This window comes from Eleginops maclovinus, chromosome 1 (assembly GCF_036324505.1).
Source record: "Eleginops maclovinus isolate JMC-PN-2008 ecotype Puerto Natales chromosome 1, JC_Emac_rtc_rv5, whole genome shotgun sequence".
Taxonomy (NCBI): Eukaryota; Metazoa; Chordata; class Actinopteri; order Perciformes; family Eleginopidae; genus Eleginops; species Eleginops maclovinus.
This window is the reverse complement of record NC_086349.1, coordinates 6,920,049-6,932,660: the sequence shown is the minus strand read 5'-3', so window position 1 is coordinate 6,932,660 and position 12,612 is coordinate 6,920,049. Positions and strand designations below refer to the sequence as shown.

Sequence of the window (12,612 nt, the reverse complement as noted above, 5' to 3'; positions counted from 1 at the left end):
GGGAAAGTTAAGGGATATTTAATTTACAGCGCTGAGTGACCAATCCTCCGTTTTTTGAACCTCTTAAATCGCTGCATAGCCGATTTATTTGTACACCGATTATCGCAGAGAGTCTAAACATTCTTTATAATAGTGTTTCAGATTTGTGAAAGCTTTATTCTATTTGTGAAAATACAAAAAAAGGGAGATTTCGCTGCTTTTTTCACATCCAGACCACATTAGACCTGGTCCTGATCTAAAACCAACTGAAACTGAAAGTGTAAGATACAGAATGTTTAGTCTCTCTGGGATAATCCAGTCCAGATTTGATGAGTCTACGTATAGTGGTTTTAGATCAGGACCTGCTCTATTGTGGTCTGGATGTGAAAAAGGCAGCGAAATCTCGCTTTTTTGCATTTTCACAAAAAGAATAAAAGTTTTACAAATCTAAAACTCTGTTATAAAGATAATTTAGCCTGTTTGAGATAATCCAGTCCAGATTTGATGAGTTTAGGTATAGTGGTTTTAGTTCAGGACCTGGTCTAATGTGGTCTGGATGTGAAAAAAGCAGTGAAATCTCCCTTTTTAGTATTTTCAACATAAGAATAAAGCTTTCACAAATCCAATGTGTTATAAAGGATGTTTAGACTCTCTGGGATCATCGTGTACAAATAAATCGGGTTAAAAAAACGGAGGATTGGTCACTCAGCGCTGTAAATGAAATATCCCTTAACTTTCCCCTTAACTGCCGAATCGGAAGCTCTGAATCGGATGTTAACTTGAGCGTCGTGCCTACATGTAAATTGCACTTTATGTTAGTTTGTTTACTTGACTGGGTTTGTTTAGGGGCTACCGGTTAGCAGATGAGAGGCTGACAAACTCCTATCTATCTGGTTGCTTCAGCTAAGGTAACGTAAATATGTTTGTTTCCGAAAACGTATTAGGCAAGAAATAAACAGTACAGTAACAGAATCTTGATTTATATTTAATCAAGACTGCATATTTTACCAGTTAAAATACGTTTTTTGAGAAAAAGGACACCACATGATGGCTGTATGTTCAGAAACTTTAAAAACCCGAAACAGAATCACTCTCATTGAATAAGTAAAATCACAAGGTTAGTGAGAGAAAAGTAAAGTACAAGGTATTTTCAGTAAGCATAGCTATTAGTTTTTACAGTGTATGAAACTGATGATTTGAATATATGTAATACATGATGTAAGGCTATGCCAAGTTTCAAATTGTACATCCCTGAATGAGGATGAATGATTTTTCTAATATTTTATGAAAATAATTCTAAGTTACAACAGTAGTGGTAGCGGTATGGCGTCTGCAGAGTGTTGAATCAGAGAGTAAAGGCCATTCCTTTGTTTTTGCCCCCTTTGGTTCTTTCTGGTTTTGTGTGTCTGGTATTTTATCATATCCATGCCAAACACTAAATTGTTCCTTTGAGTCTTACTCAGTAAAACTAAAACTAGTTTTAGTTTTACTGAGTAAGAACAAAATGTAATTACAAAATGTCCCCTTCTCTTCAGTTGTAGACAACAACAGAATAATTCCTTTCAGATATTCTCCATTAAGGATTTTCATTTTTTCTTAAGTCCAGGCTTTTGTTCTGTTCTCCCTTAAGCATGCATTGTGTCTGGGTTTTTCTCTGATCAAGTTCAACACTACCTAAAAGCAACTGCATCCAATTACAGCAGTTAAAAAGCCTTCAAGGCATCCCTGCAGCTAATTTAAAGTCCTTCTTTTAAATCACTGCCTACTGTACCTTAAGCAATATTGACCTTTAGGGTCGGGACAAACGTCACAGCAGCATCTGCAGAACAGTTCACTGGGTGCAATTGCCAATAAAGCTAAATATGGTGCAACAAACCAGCAATGTTTAGATTTCCCATCATCCCGTCTGATGACCCATGATCCCATGGGAACAGTAAGACTCTCACGGTAAAGTTTAGGGAATTGGGATCAAGAAGACCCGGATTAAATAAATGTATACTCATAGTTTATATATTTGATACCCTAAAACGTTATTTATTTAAAATCCATTTAAGATAGACATGAAATGATGGGGTTGGATAACATTTGTTTCAATGACCTAAAACAAGGTTTTATGTTAGTACCTCAATATTTAAAAGTAGTTTAAAGGTTTTCTGAGCAGAAATGTAACTGGAAGAAAACAATTGCCAATGATGCGCTACCAGATTCTCCACATCATATCTGCTGATAAAATCACTACTGCTTATAAATGGAGGTTGCCATTCCTTGCTGTTTTCCAAAGGCACTTCAGGAAATGGAAGATGTCACTAATTGATTTAGAGGGGGATGCATGTTTAGAGAAAGTGGGCGTAATTCTCCAGGAAATAACATCAAGAAGGGATAAGATATTATGAGGGGCCGTATTTAATATTTGAAGTGGATGACCAAAACACCAGGAAGATTATATTCTACCACTTTGTGGGCTGTTGCCAAAAGTAGGTAGGCTAATCCCTGCTGTGTGATGGAAACTTCTGAAGCAATGGAGATGAAACTCAGAGAGACGCCAAACCAATTCTGAAGATCTCGACAATAGGAAGAGGTTTTAACTTGTTCCAAATGGATAATCAACATTCTTCAAACGCCAGACTAAACAAGCTCTGACAATACATTTAACTTAAACTGTCATGATCTAGGTCACAAATAAGGTGTTTACCGGAGCATCTGGGTCCAGATAAACTGGCGCTAGCTGTCACTAAACAATAAAGCCAATCTTAGGTCAGCTTGAGCTTGTACTCACTGTGGTAACAACAAGTTGATGTAGACTAGCCCAATTTAAGAAGCATTTCAATGTTTTAACACATTTTGGAAGCATATTATTAGTTTGCTTTCAAAACTAATTGGACTATTTGGTGTTTGATCATGATATAAAAACAAATGTATTATAAAAACATCAGTTGCTATGTGCTTTTAATGACGAGAGACATTTCTGCAGGTCTATCAGCACTCAGCAGCAGGCTGGCCTTATAAAGTCTGATGGTGATATTGTTGAAGGCTGATACTCATGTTGATGTTTTTATAATTGAGGCTGCCAAAAGTGGATTCATTTCTTCTGTATTTTGGTGTGTTATTATGAGATTCAGTTTCCTTCACTATACATGCTGTACTAGTGAATCATTGTTGTTTTAGCTGATTCAAGCCAAGCATTCCAGTTTGAGAATGACTGCACTCAGACCATCTAAACATTATGCTGCAGAAAGAAATACAGATTCCTTTAAAGGAAAATCAGTCTTGGCTTTGGTTTTCATGCTATTTGTAGATGGTAAGAAAAATAAACTATTGAATATCTGAGCTTATACTTCATATTTTAATCAAGCATTCTATGTGCTTCAGATGAAAAGAAAGAAATAGCATAAACATTTAGCATTCCTATAACACTGTTTGACAAATTAGTGTACAAGTTTAATATAATCTTGTATTCAGAAAAGGCTTTATACAAGACCTGTAAACAGATTTAAAGTGTAAAGATCTGTGGAGTTTCCATATAAATGTTGTATGCATTTGAGTGATTATGGGTGTTCATGTCCTGATCACTTTCCTGAATTGAGCTGACAAAACAAAAACAAGAAGGCCTGACCAGAGTTAGGGACACACACACAAACACACACAGTCCTGAGATGAGACAAAGTAGCCCAGATAAATGTTGACAGGTGACAGTGTAAGAGAGAAAAAGCAGAGAGGACAGAGATAGATACAAACAAGAGATAACATGAGAGAGAGGAAAGAAAGTGAGATTGGTGGCGTGGGAGAGAGAGAGAGAGAGAGAGAGAGAGAGAGAGAGAGAGAGAGAGAGAGAGAGAGAGAGAGAGAGAGAGAGAGAGAGAGAGAGAGAGAGAGAGAGAGAGAGAGAGAGAGAGAGAGAGAGAGAGAGAGAGAGAGAGAGAGAGAGAGAGAGAGAGAGAGAGAGAGAGAGAGAGAGAGAGAGAGAGAGAGATTGACCTGAGTTTAAACTTCTTTCTTCCTTATGTCCGCCTGATGGAATGTCTGATCACAAATAAAGTAGTTTATGCAGATCATGAAGTCACAGACAAGCATCTCAACATGGAATAGAGTTTAGACAAAAATTCAAACACAGTTGTTGTTTTATACTCACACACCTGTGACATTATTTTAAAATACAATTGAACTCTTTGCACATTTTCAGTTAGCACCAAGTTCCTATTTTCAGTGCACTTTTTTTTATAAATGCTGTGCTCAATACTCGTACTTCTGTTAGTAGCTACACTAATCATGTTATACTCTGAATATTTAACACTATGTCTACTCACTTCCATGGTGCCTGAATTTGACAAATAAACAAGGCTGTGCATTTACTTAAAACAATTGCAATAGACAGAGTAAGCTTGCTAGCTAGCATTAGTGTTATCTTTCACAGTATCAAATCATGGCAGACAGATTGAAAACATACTATCTTTACAACAACAAAATGGTAGTACTTGGTGAAAACTTACACACGAATATCTTACATTTTCAAAGTTTGGTTTTCAACGGAAAACAGCAACTACATGCTAATACTGGATTTGTAAAACTTAGTAACAAGGCAAAGAGACTTGCCGCCCAACTTACTTTCCTAACCTTAACTACTTAATGCATAATCTTAATTATTGAGCTAGAGTGTTAAACATTAAGACTAACCATCTAGCCGACAACCTATGCTGGACTTAAACAGTTGAAGTCAATGCCTAACCTTTCTTTTCTTGAAAGTTAGCATGGCTAGCAACCACTTCTAGTCCCTCCCTATATGCTACCTAGCCAAGATGTCGGCCATTGACTAGGAAGTTTTCAGCTTTCCGCAATATCAGAGTACTAGCAACGCACTTGATTTTAACGTACTTTCCAGTGGTCATTGACTCAAAATAGCAAGTGCAAGTAGCTTACTGAAGAACACAAAATTGAGACACAGCTTTAATCTTTCATTTATGTCTGATAACTCCTCAGATGTGATGACCTGGGGGAAAATTAGACAAAGAAAGACAGAAATTCTGCAACCTTTTTGTATATTTTGTTACCAGAAAACAATGACAGTACATGGCTTTAGTAAACATAATACATTTCGTCAGTGTTTGTTGGTGATAATGGCATACAGTGAGCACTGCCAAGGTATTACTGTGTGTGAGCGTGTGTGTCCTTGTATTTACAATGTCCAGACAGGCAGCTGTGTACAAAGCAGATCGAAAATCAATCGGTTTTTGGTTCTTTTTGAATGGAATTGTCTTTATAAATCTGTTTCTGTTTGCAAATTTATCTGTGTATAGTAGTAGTTGCAGACAAAAAGTTAAGGGAAAATGTCCCCATTTATTGGAAGTCTTAATAATAACTCTTTGAAATGACAGAAGGTCGTCAAAGCATATGACTGAATTGTTTTTCACTGGAAGGAAAACAGTTAATAGATCAGATCAGATCAGGCTTTGATAATGATTTATGTGCTGCTTACATCTGATGTAGACAGTAGTTTAAGAAGCAGGTTAGTGCATTGTGTAGAAAAGATGGAACGCAAGATAGAAACAAAAGCCAATATAATATATTTCATTCACACTTGCCTTGAAGTAAAGTAGGATAGAGGAAGCTGCAGTGCCTATAGGTCTAAAGCAATAACTTGACATTTCGTAAAATTGTGATTTTTTGCCTTTTGACATTTAAATTAGAAGATACGATACCACTGTCATGTATGACCTTTTCAATACAAAGCTACAGCCAACAATCGGTTAGCCTAGCCTTGCACACAAAGACTGGATATAGTAGGAAACAGCTGTTCAGGCTCTGTTCAAAAGATAACAAAAACCTACCTCACACCACGTCTAAGGCTCATAAACTAACACATTATGATGTGTTTGTTTATTCCACACAGAAAAGAAATATGTAATTTAACACAAAACGGTAAAGCTTTTGTATAGACTGAACAAACAAGATACAACTTGGTAATGTGTAGGCAAGGCTGTGGCATATTTATCACTTATTTATTTATTGAGGGGGGCAATTTCAAGACAAGGTAAGAGTTTTGAAAGTAGGAAGAGACTATGGTGCTAGGTGTTGCAATACAGCTGCCACCATTTTGGACTGTAAATGCTATCGAGACCCGTGTTTTGTATCTTTTTATTATAGGTCTTTGACGTGAAAAAGAAGAGATTGCCTCTTTTTCAAAATCCTAATAGTTCTGGATGGTTGTAGTGTATGTGTATCCATCACTCACTTTTGACCTTTTTCAAAAAGTGAAGCAAAAACCTGTCATTGTTAAAACACAATGAATTGAAAGTTAATGTTTTTTCAAATTAAATCATGAATCAGTATTTTACACATTGCTGCTTTGATCATTTTATTAATGTTAAAAATAAAAGAGTTAGTTAGTAAATAGCATTAGTTATGATATTGTGACATTGTTCAAGACAGTAGGCCTAAATGACTTGACTTTTGAAAGACACTTTATAAGCGGGAAGATTAACAGTCGTGATTAAGTTCTTGATGCTACTGTTGTCTCCTTTAGTCCAAAATGCCATTGAGAGAGCTGATGTTGCAATGGGTCTAATAATAACGCTAACTTTTTATCAATCAATATTTTTGGCTAGGTCAATAGATTTTCTTGCTTTCAGTTGTACAATGTATGCTAAGCTAACACAAAAGGAGCTACTGCCTCTGACACGCAGACATAGTCTCATCTTGGTTAGACAGCAAAAAACTAATTTCCCATTGATTTTATGGTAATACTTTGCAACTAGGATTATCACAATGAGTGTCAGGTATTTTTTGGAAGGAACAATCAAATCTATCTTCTCTAATTTGTGCAACGTTCTGTTTGCACGGCATCAAAACATGAGTCCCTGCAAACAATTACTGAAAGATTGGCTACATCATGAATAATACACTCCTGAATGCTGATTAGTTATTTACTGCAAATGTTTTCATAATTACCTTTGTGCCTTAGGGTGAGTCAAAAGAGCTTACATACACTTTGCACATCTCTCCCTTTGGTTGTGAGCCATAAAGCAAAATCACTGAATATGTATAAAATGATGCTTTAAACGTTCACTGAAATATAATTTATTAAAATGCTCTATTGCAGTTAAATCTACGCTGTCTTGTTCTTTTTTATATCTACTCATTGAAAATCACAACACTCTTTATCTCTTGCTTTATATGAGCAATGCCTCAAAGACTAGCTTTCTGGAATGAAATTGAACTGTGCTTTAATCCCTTAATGTTTTCAATATTTCATTTTAATGTCCTAAAGTGTTATTAAGATAAAGTACATTTCCTGCATTCTGACATTCTCAAACCAGTACATTAGTGAGCTTTTTTATTTGTGTCAATTCAGTTTTTTTTACATTTGCCTGTTATTCAGTTTATTTTAATTGAAGTTATGAGAATATTGTTTTGCTTAGAAAAATTTTCTGCACAACAATACATTTTTATATCATGGAAAATAATGCATTGAGACGACAAAGGTTCACATCAACACTGCTGAGGAGAGATGTTAGGCTTTCTGATTAATATTCATCATTTGGAATCATTTCCAGAGAGAAGGCTTTATTTTAGGCCTCTTTAAACCGTATGCAGCACAACTCTGCATTTCATCTGAAATGAACATCTGGCATTTTGATTGACTATGAAATGACAACCTTTTTTTTTGCATTGAAAACCAAATGATGGCCTTTGAGTTCCAAACACAATGTTGCCACTTTCTTAGATAAATAAAGCCCCTCATATGTTCCCAGCAAATGAACTAATTTTGTTAGATTTCGCTAACATATAACAACAAACACATCTGTTTCTCTGACCCTGACTGGACATTGAGAGCTTAAACTTCCTGTACTGATAGATGGGAAAACACACATACTGTAAATAAACATTCATAAGCACACTAGTGAGACCATGCAAAAACTATAATCATTTAAATCTCAAAAGACATTTGCCCCTGAGGTTGGAACTCCAACAGCTGCGACCATGTATACTCTAATTTGTGTACTTTCATACTACAGTATATAGAGTACTTCTTTTTTGGTGAGAACCACAGTTTTGGAATAAATAGCAGCACTTTACATGTAGTAATATATGGCCATGTAGTGTAAAGATGTCCAAAAACTGTATTATTCTTGTTCTTGTTTATCTTTCAGAAACATGTGGAGGACTCTAACACTGACACTGGTTGCTGCAGTGGCGTTGGGCACAGAGGTGAGTGCAACAATGTGTTTCATTGATGGATTGCATTGCATGCAGTACTGTATATCTTCACACTGTCATTTTTGTCATTAGGATTGTCTATGTTGTAATTTGATTATGTTGTCTAGTCTGTACACACAACATTTATTGCCTGTGTGTTCGTCCTGGGAGGGATCCCTCCTCTGTGGCTCTCCCTGTGTTTTCTTCCAATTTCCCTGATTAATTGTGGGGGGGTTTTAAGCAAGTTTTTCTGTGTGCTTCAAAGGTCTGAGGACAGAGGGTGTCATATGATGTACAGTCTGTAAAGCCCTCTGAAACAAATGTATATAGTTTTTATATATGGCTATATAAATAGTTTTAACTGGCCCGCATGGCTAAGGCCCAGGAGCCAAATTCATCAGGCCTTCAGCTGATTCCTGATACAACTCTTTCTGTTTGTTTTTGTATAATTTGTTTTTTATTATGTTCCACACAAGGTGCTCTTTAAATACAGTTTAAGTATTATTATATTATTAAGTATCACCCAGGAAGAGACTCAACATGACAGCAAAAGTACATCAAGTGAATACAAAGGGATGCAAAACAGCTGCGCTGACACACAAAGAGGCTCACAACTACTATGAGAAGGGCAAAACAACCACACAAATTCCCAAAGCATCTTCAGAGAGACACAACGCAACTAAACAGAGACACAAGATGGTCAAAAAAAGACACAAAATGACTGCCATGAGCCATGAAACGAAAAACAACAAGAGGGTAAATACTAAATACCATAGGGTCTCGTGCTCCACTAGGAGAACTGGCGGCATCTTTTGCATACTGTTACCCACTGTCTCATCTGCCAAATGACTGTGTGTGTGTAATAAAAAATATTATGTCTGTCATTCCTAAATCTGTTGTACACAATTTGTGATTGTTTTCCCAGGTGTCCCAGTCTGAAGATGTGGTGACCATCGAGAATGGTTTGGAGGAGCAGGATAACTTCAGCGACATTTCCACCGTACTAGGAAAGTCCCGACGTCAGATCCTGGCTGCTCAGTTTGAGTGCTACCTGAAGATAATCGATGACCCGCAACGCACAGAAGAAGGTGATAAAATGTACTGTTCTGTTTATTCACAGTGCAGCTGATAACACCCGTCCAAATGGAAGTATCATCTTTTGGTATCAACACATTTTTTTTTCTGGCGGATGTCAGATAAATGTTAATGACAATATTTTGCATCAGAGTTGCAGGATATCCTTTTATTCATTCTGCTTAGGTAGCCTTGCCATTTATCCCATGGGCTCATATTTTAGCACTGTTTTCGTGCTTGGATCAACAAAGATGTGAATACATTGGAGAAAAGAACATTATTTAGAGAGAAATTTTCTCAAAAGAATTATTAAATGTGTAAACTACTTCAGTAAGATACAGCTGACCATAATCAGCAATATTTAGGAATGCTAGAAATCTATGAATGATGTTTGGATCAGCAATTTGAAATATCTCAATAATGTTGGATTGACTGTCATTCAAATGTTAGACAGACATTCATAGTCAGAGGATGAATCCTTTTGACTTTGGTTATGACCAGAGTTATAGTCTATTAGTGTATCTCAAATATTCTGGTAGAGCCATTTATGTCCTTCTCAAGATACTTTTCACCTAGCGCCATCATAAGGTCTGAATGTTTAATGTCCATTCCTTTGACTTTCCCATCAGTCTGTGTTTTGTGCTAATTACATGTTAAACTAAGATAGTGAACATTATTGGTGCAGTAATGAGTCCTTAAACCCGGAAAAGACTTAGCAATTCAGCACTTTCGGTTCCCTCTTCTCGAAGTCAATGTTTTTTTGTAACAGTTTTGAAGCCTGAAATAAGGTGGTTAACACAAGCTGAAAAGATTTGCACGCTTCTTCTACAACCATAAAATACACCAGCAAATACTCCACTCCAAGCTTCTATATGTCAAAAAAACCTGTGACTGAATTTTTACTAAACTCCATCATCCCAACACGAGTCTGCTTTTAATTTAGTGGTGTTGATATGCAATCATGCTGTGATGTAGTTAATTTATAGCCTGGCGTTAGCTTTTCATTTCTGCCAATTGCATTTATGCTTAACCTGATGAGCAAAACGTGTTAAGTATCATAAACGTGTGGTGGCCACAAAGCTAATTCTCTGTAATAAACCGAAATCCAATGGAGCGATCCCATAGCTTTGATTGTGGGACCCCTGGCGATGCTAACTTCAGGGTCTGGCTTAGAAAACACATCCTTACTGCACCACGCTATGCCTGCTAAAAGTTATCATGATAGCATGTTAGCCTTAAGCTGTCGCTATATCATCTTTTAAATCATTTTGATGTTCTTAGTCATTGCTGTATAAAGAAATGAGAATTCCAGAAGGAATTGGTGCAGTGTGTATGGTGCTTTGCCAAACTCCCTTTTGGTACCAGGTCCTTTTCTTCATTTTGATTCCGACTACAGATAGCCTCTCAGTATAGGCAGAACTCTCAGGTCTTGCCATGTCGTTGCAGTTTGAAAATGTTGTAACATCACCTTCAACAGCAGACTCGCACTAGGTCAAATGTATGGTTTAGATGTATGTTTTTTTTTTTATCTGGGTTGATTGGATAAAAATTGTGTTCGCTTTGTGAGTTCTCAAACCATAATTTTAAATAGCTTTTAGGTGCTTTTCTCCTCCTTTTAGCTTAATATTCAGTGTGGCACATTTCCAACAAACATGCAGATATACATCTATGTATTACTGGTTGTCCTAACTACTAAACATTTCAGAGAGAAAGAGAGACAGGAAGTGAGTATGAAAGAAAGGAAATGTGCCTTTTGTCTCCTTCCCAGTGCCTGTTACTCACGCTCAGTGCTTCACTGCCTTTGAAATGTTATGTTGTGCTCCGTTTCCCAGCATGCCAAAGTACAACCTTGGCATCGTCAGGTTTCCGTCTATTGTTGACACGCTTGGTGCGGGCCAGCTTCAGTTGGAGATAGATAATGTATTTTATTCATTCCGTCAGGGAGTTTATTAATAATTGAAGTTTCTAACCTTTATGATTCTCTGTGGACATGTGAGCCACTGACAGCACTCATCATACAGTATAGTCCATGGGTTATGTTATAATGCATAACAGGAGACTTTTGTTTTTGCTAGGTCATTTCTCAAATGCTGTGTTTGAAACGAATTCCAAACCATTTTTCTTTGATATCTAGGGCATCATCTTGTAAATGAAGTTGTATGAGGGCTTATTAACATATGCTGACAATAAGAATGGATATGTTGCCCAAAATCATTTATTTTAAGACAATATATTTATAGAGCGCATAATTGAAATGTGAAAATAATGTAATCTGGGATTTCTGGCTATTTCACTCATAATTTCTCATTTAATGTAAGAAACTGCCCTTAATCATTTCTTTCAATAAAAGACCAAATAATTGTTATACTGATATAGCCAAGAGTATGTTTGAGACATCATTTTTGAGACATGAATGAAATGTTTTCTATTATAAGACACCAACATTTATTTTTACTTTTTAAACATGCAGTGGCAGAAACAGTTTACCTTGGAGGGTTTAAATAGAAGAACTGGGTGGTTTGCTTAGCGTGAACAGAGACACTGTACATCATGGGCTGACTGTATACACCATATGTTTGCTTCTTATAATAACCCTATAACGCAACAGGCATTTAGCAACAAGGATAGAGAGACTGTTTAAGAAGCAAACAATTGCCAAGTTACTAATTATTACCTAAAATAAGTAGTATTAATTCTACTCTTGTAGAAAAGTGTGTTACCTTTTTAAAGTTGTATTTTAAGTTTCAATGTAATGTCCACTGCGCCCTCTATAGGTAGTTACTGTAACCGGACATGGGACGGCTGGCTGTGTTGGGGGGACTCAACTCCAGGGACCGTCATGCAGATGTGTCCGGAGTACTTCCTTGATTTTGACCCTGCTGGTGAGGACACACACACACAAATGCACACATGCACATATTTAGGCACTGTTTTTGATTGTCTACCAAGATTTTGAAACGATTCGTAACGTCCAAATATATTTATTTCAATGTTTTTTTTTAATAATTCACACCAAGTCAAAGTTGTGTCAAGATGACTATTATTGTGTGTTTTGTGGAAAAATCTCCCAAAAAAACTAGTTTTACCGAGTTTATTTGTGTGCAGATAAATAAATAGAAAATCTGAAGATACAAAAGCAGCTATAGCCTAAGCCTCCAAATGTTTCTAAATGCTACATGCCTTTGTTTGATCACATGTGTCATTCAGTTCATTTCATTCATCTTGAAATCTAATGGTGAGATACCAAAGGATACAAACCCCAATTTTTTTTTTATAAATGTGATTTACAATGTAAAGCTTACATATTCTTGACTACTATTCACTGTTTCTATAATTGCCAAAATAATGGTTGCTAATGGATAAGTCAGC

The 12,612-nt window shown here is 36.3% G+C and overlaps 1 protein-coding gene across 2 annotated transcripts in view; it reads left to right on the top strand.

Annotated features, from left to right (window-relative positions):
• calcrl2 (calcitonin receptor-like 2) overlaps positions 1-12,612 on the top strand; it is a 30,399-nt gene that overhangs the window by 6,338 nt on the left and 11,449 nt on the right. The window contains exons 2-5 of one of the 2 annotated variants that reach the window (XM_063881860.1): positions 8,124-8,181; positions 8,687-8,925; positions 9,095-9,257; positions 12,018-12,125. In XM_063881860.1, the coding sequence (XP_063737930.1) occupies positions 8,710-8,925; positions 9,095-9,257; positions 12,018-12,125 (487 nt within the window). In that variant the 5' untranslated portion in view covers positions 8,124-8,181; positions 8,687-8,709. The remainder of the gene's footprint in view (positions 1-8,123; positions 8,182-8,686; positions 8,926-9,094; positions 9,258-12,017; positions 12,126-12,612) is intronic. The other variant, XM_063881868.1, reaches the window with a different exon arrangement.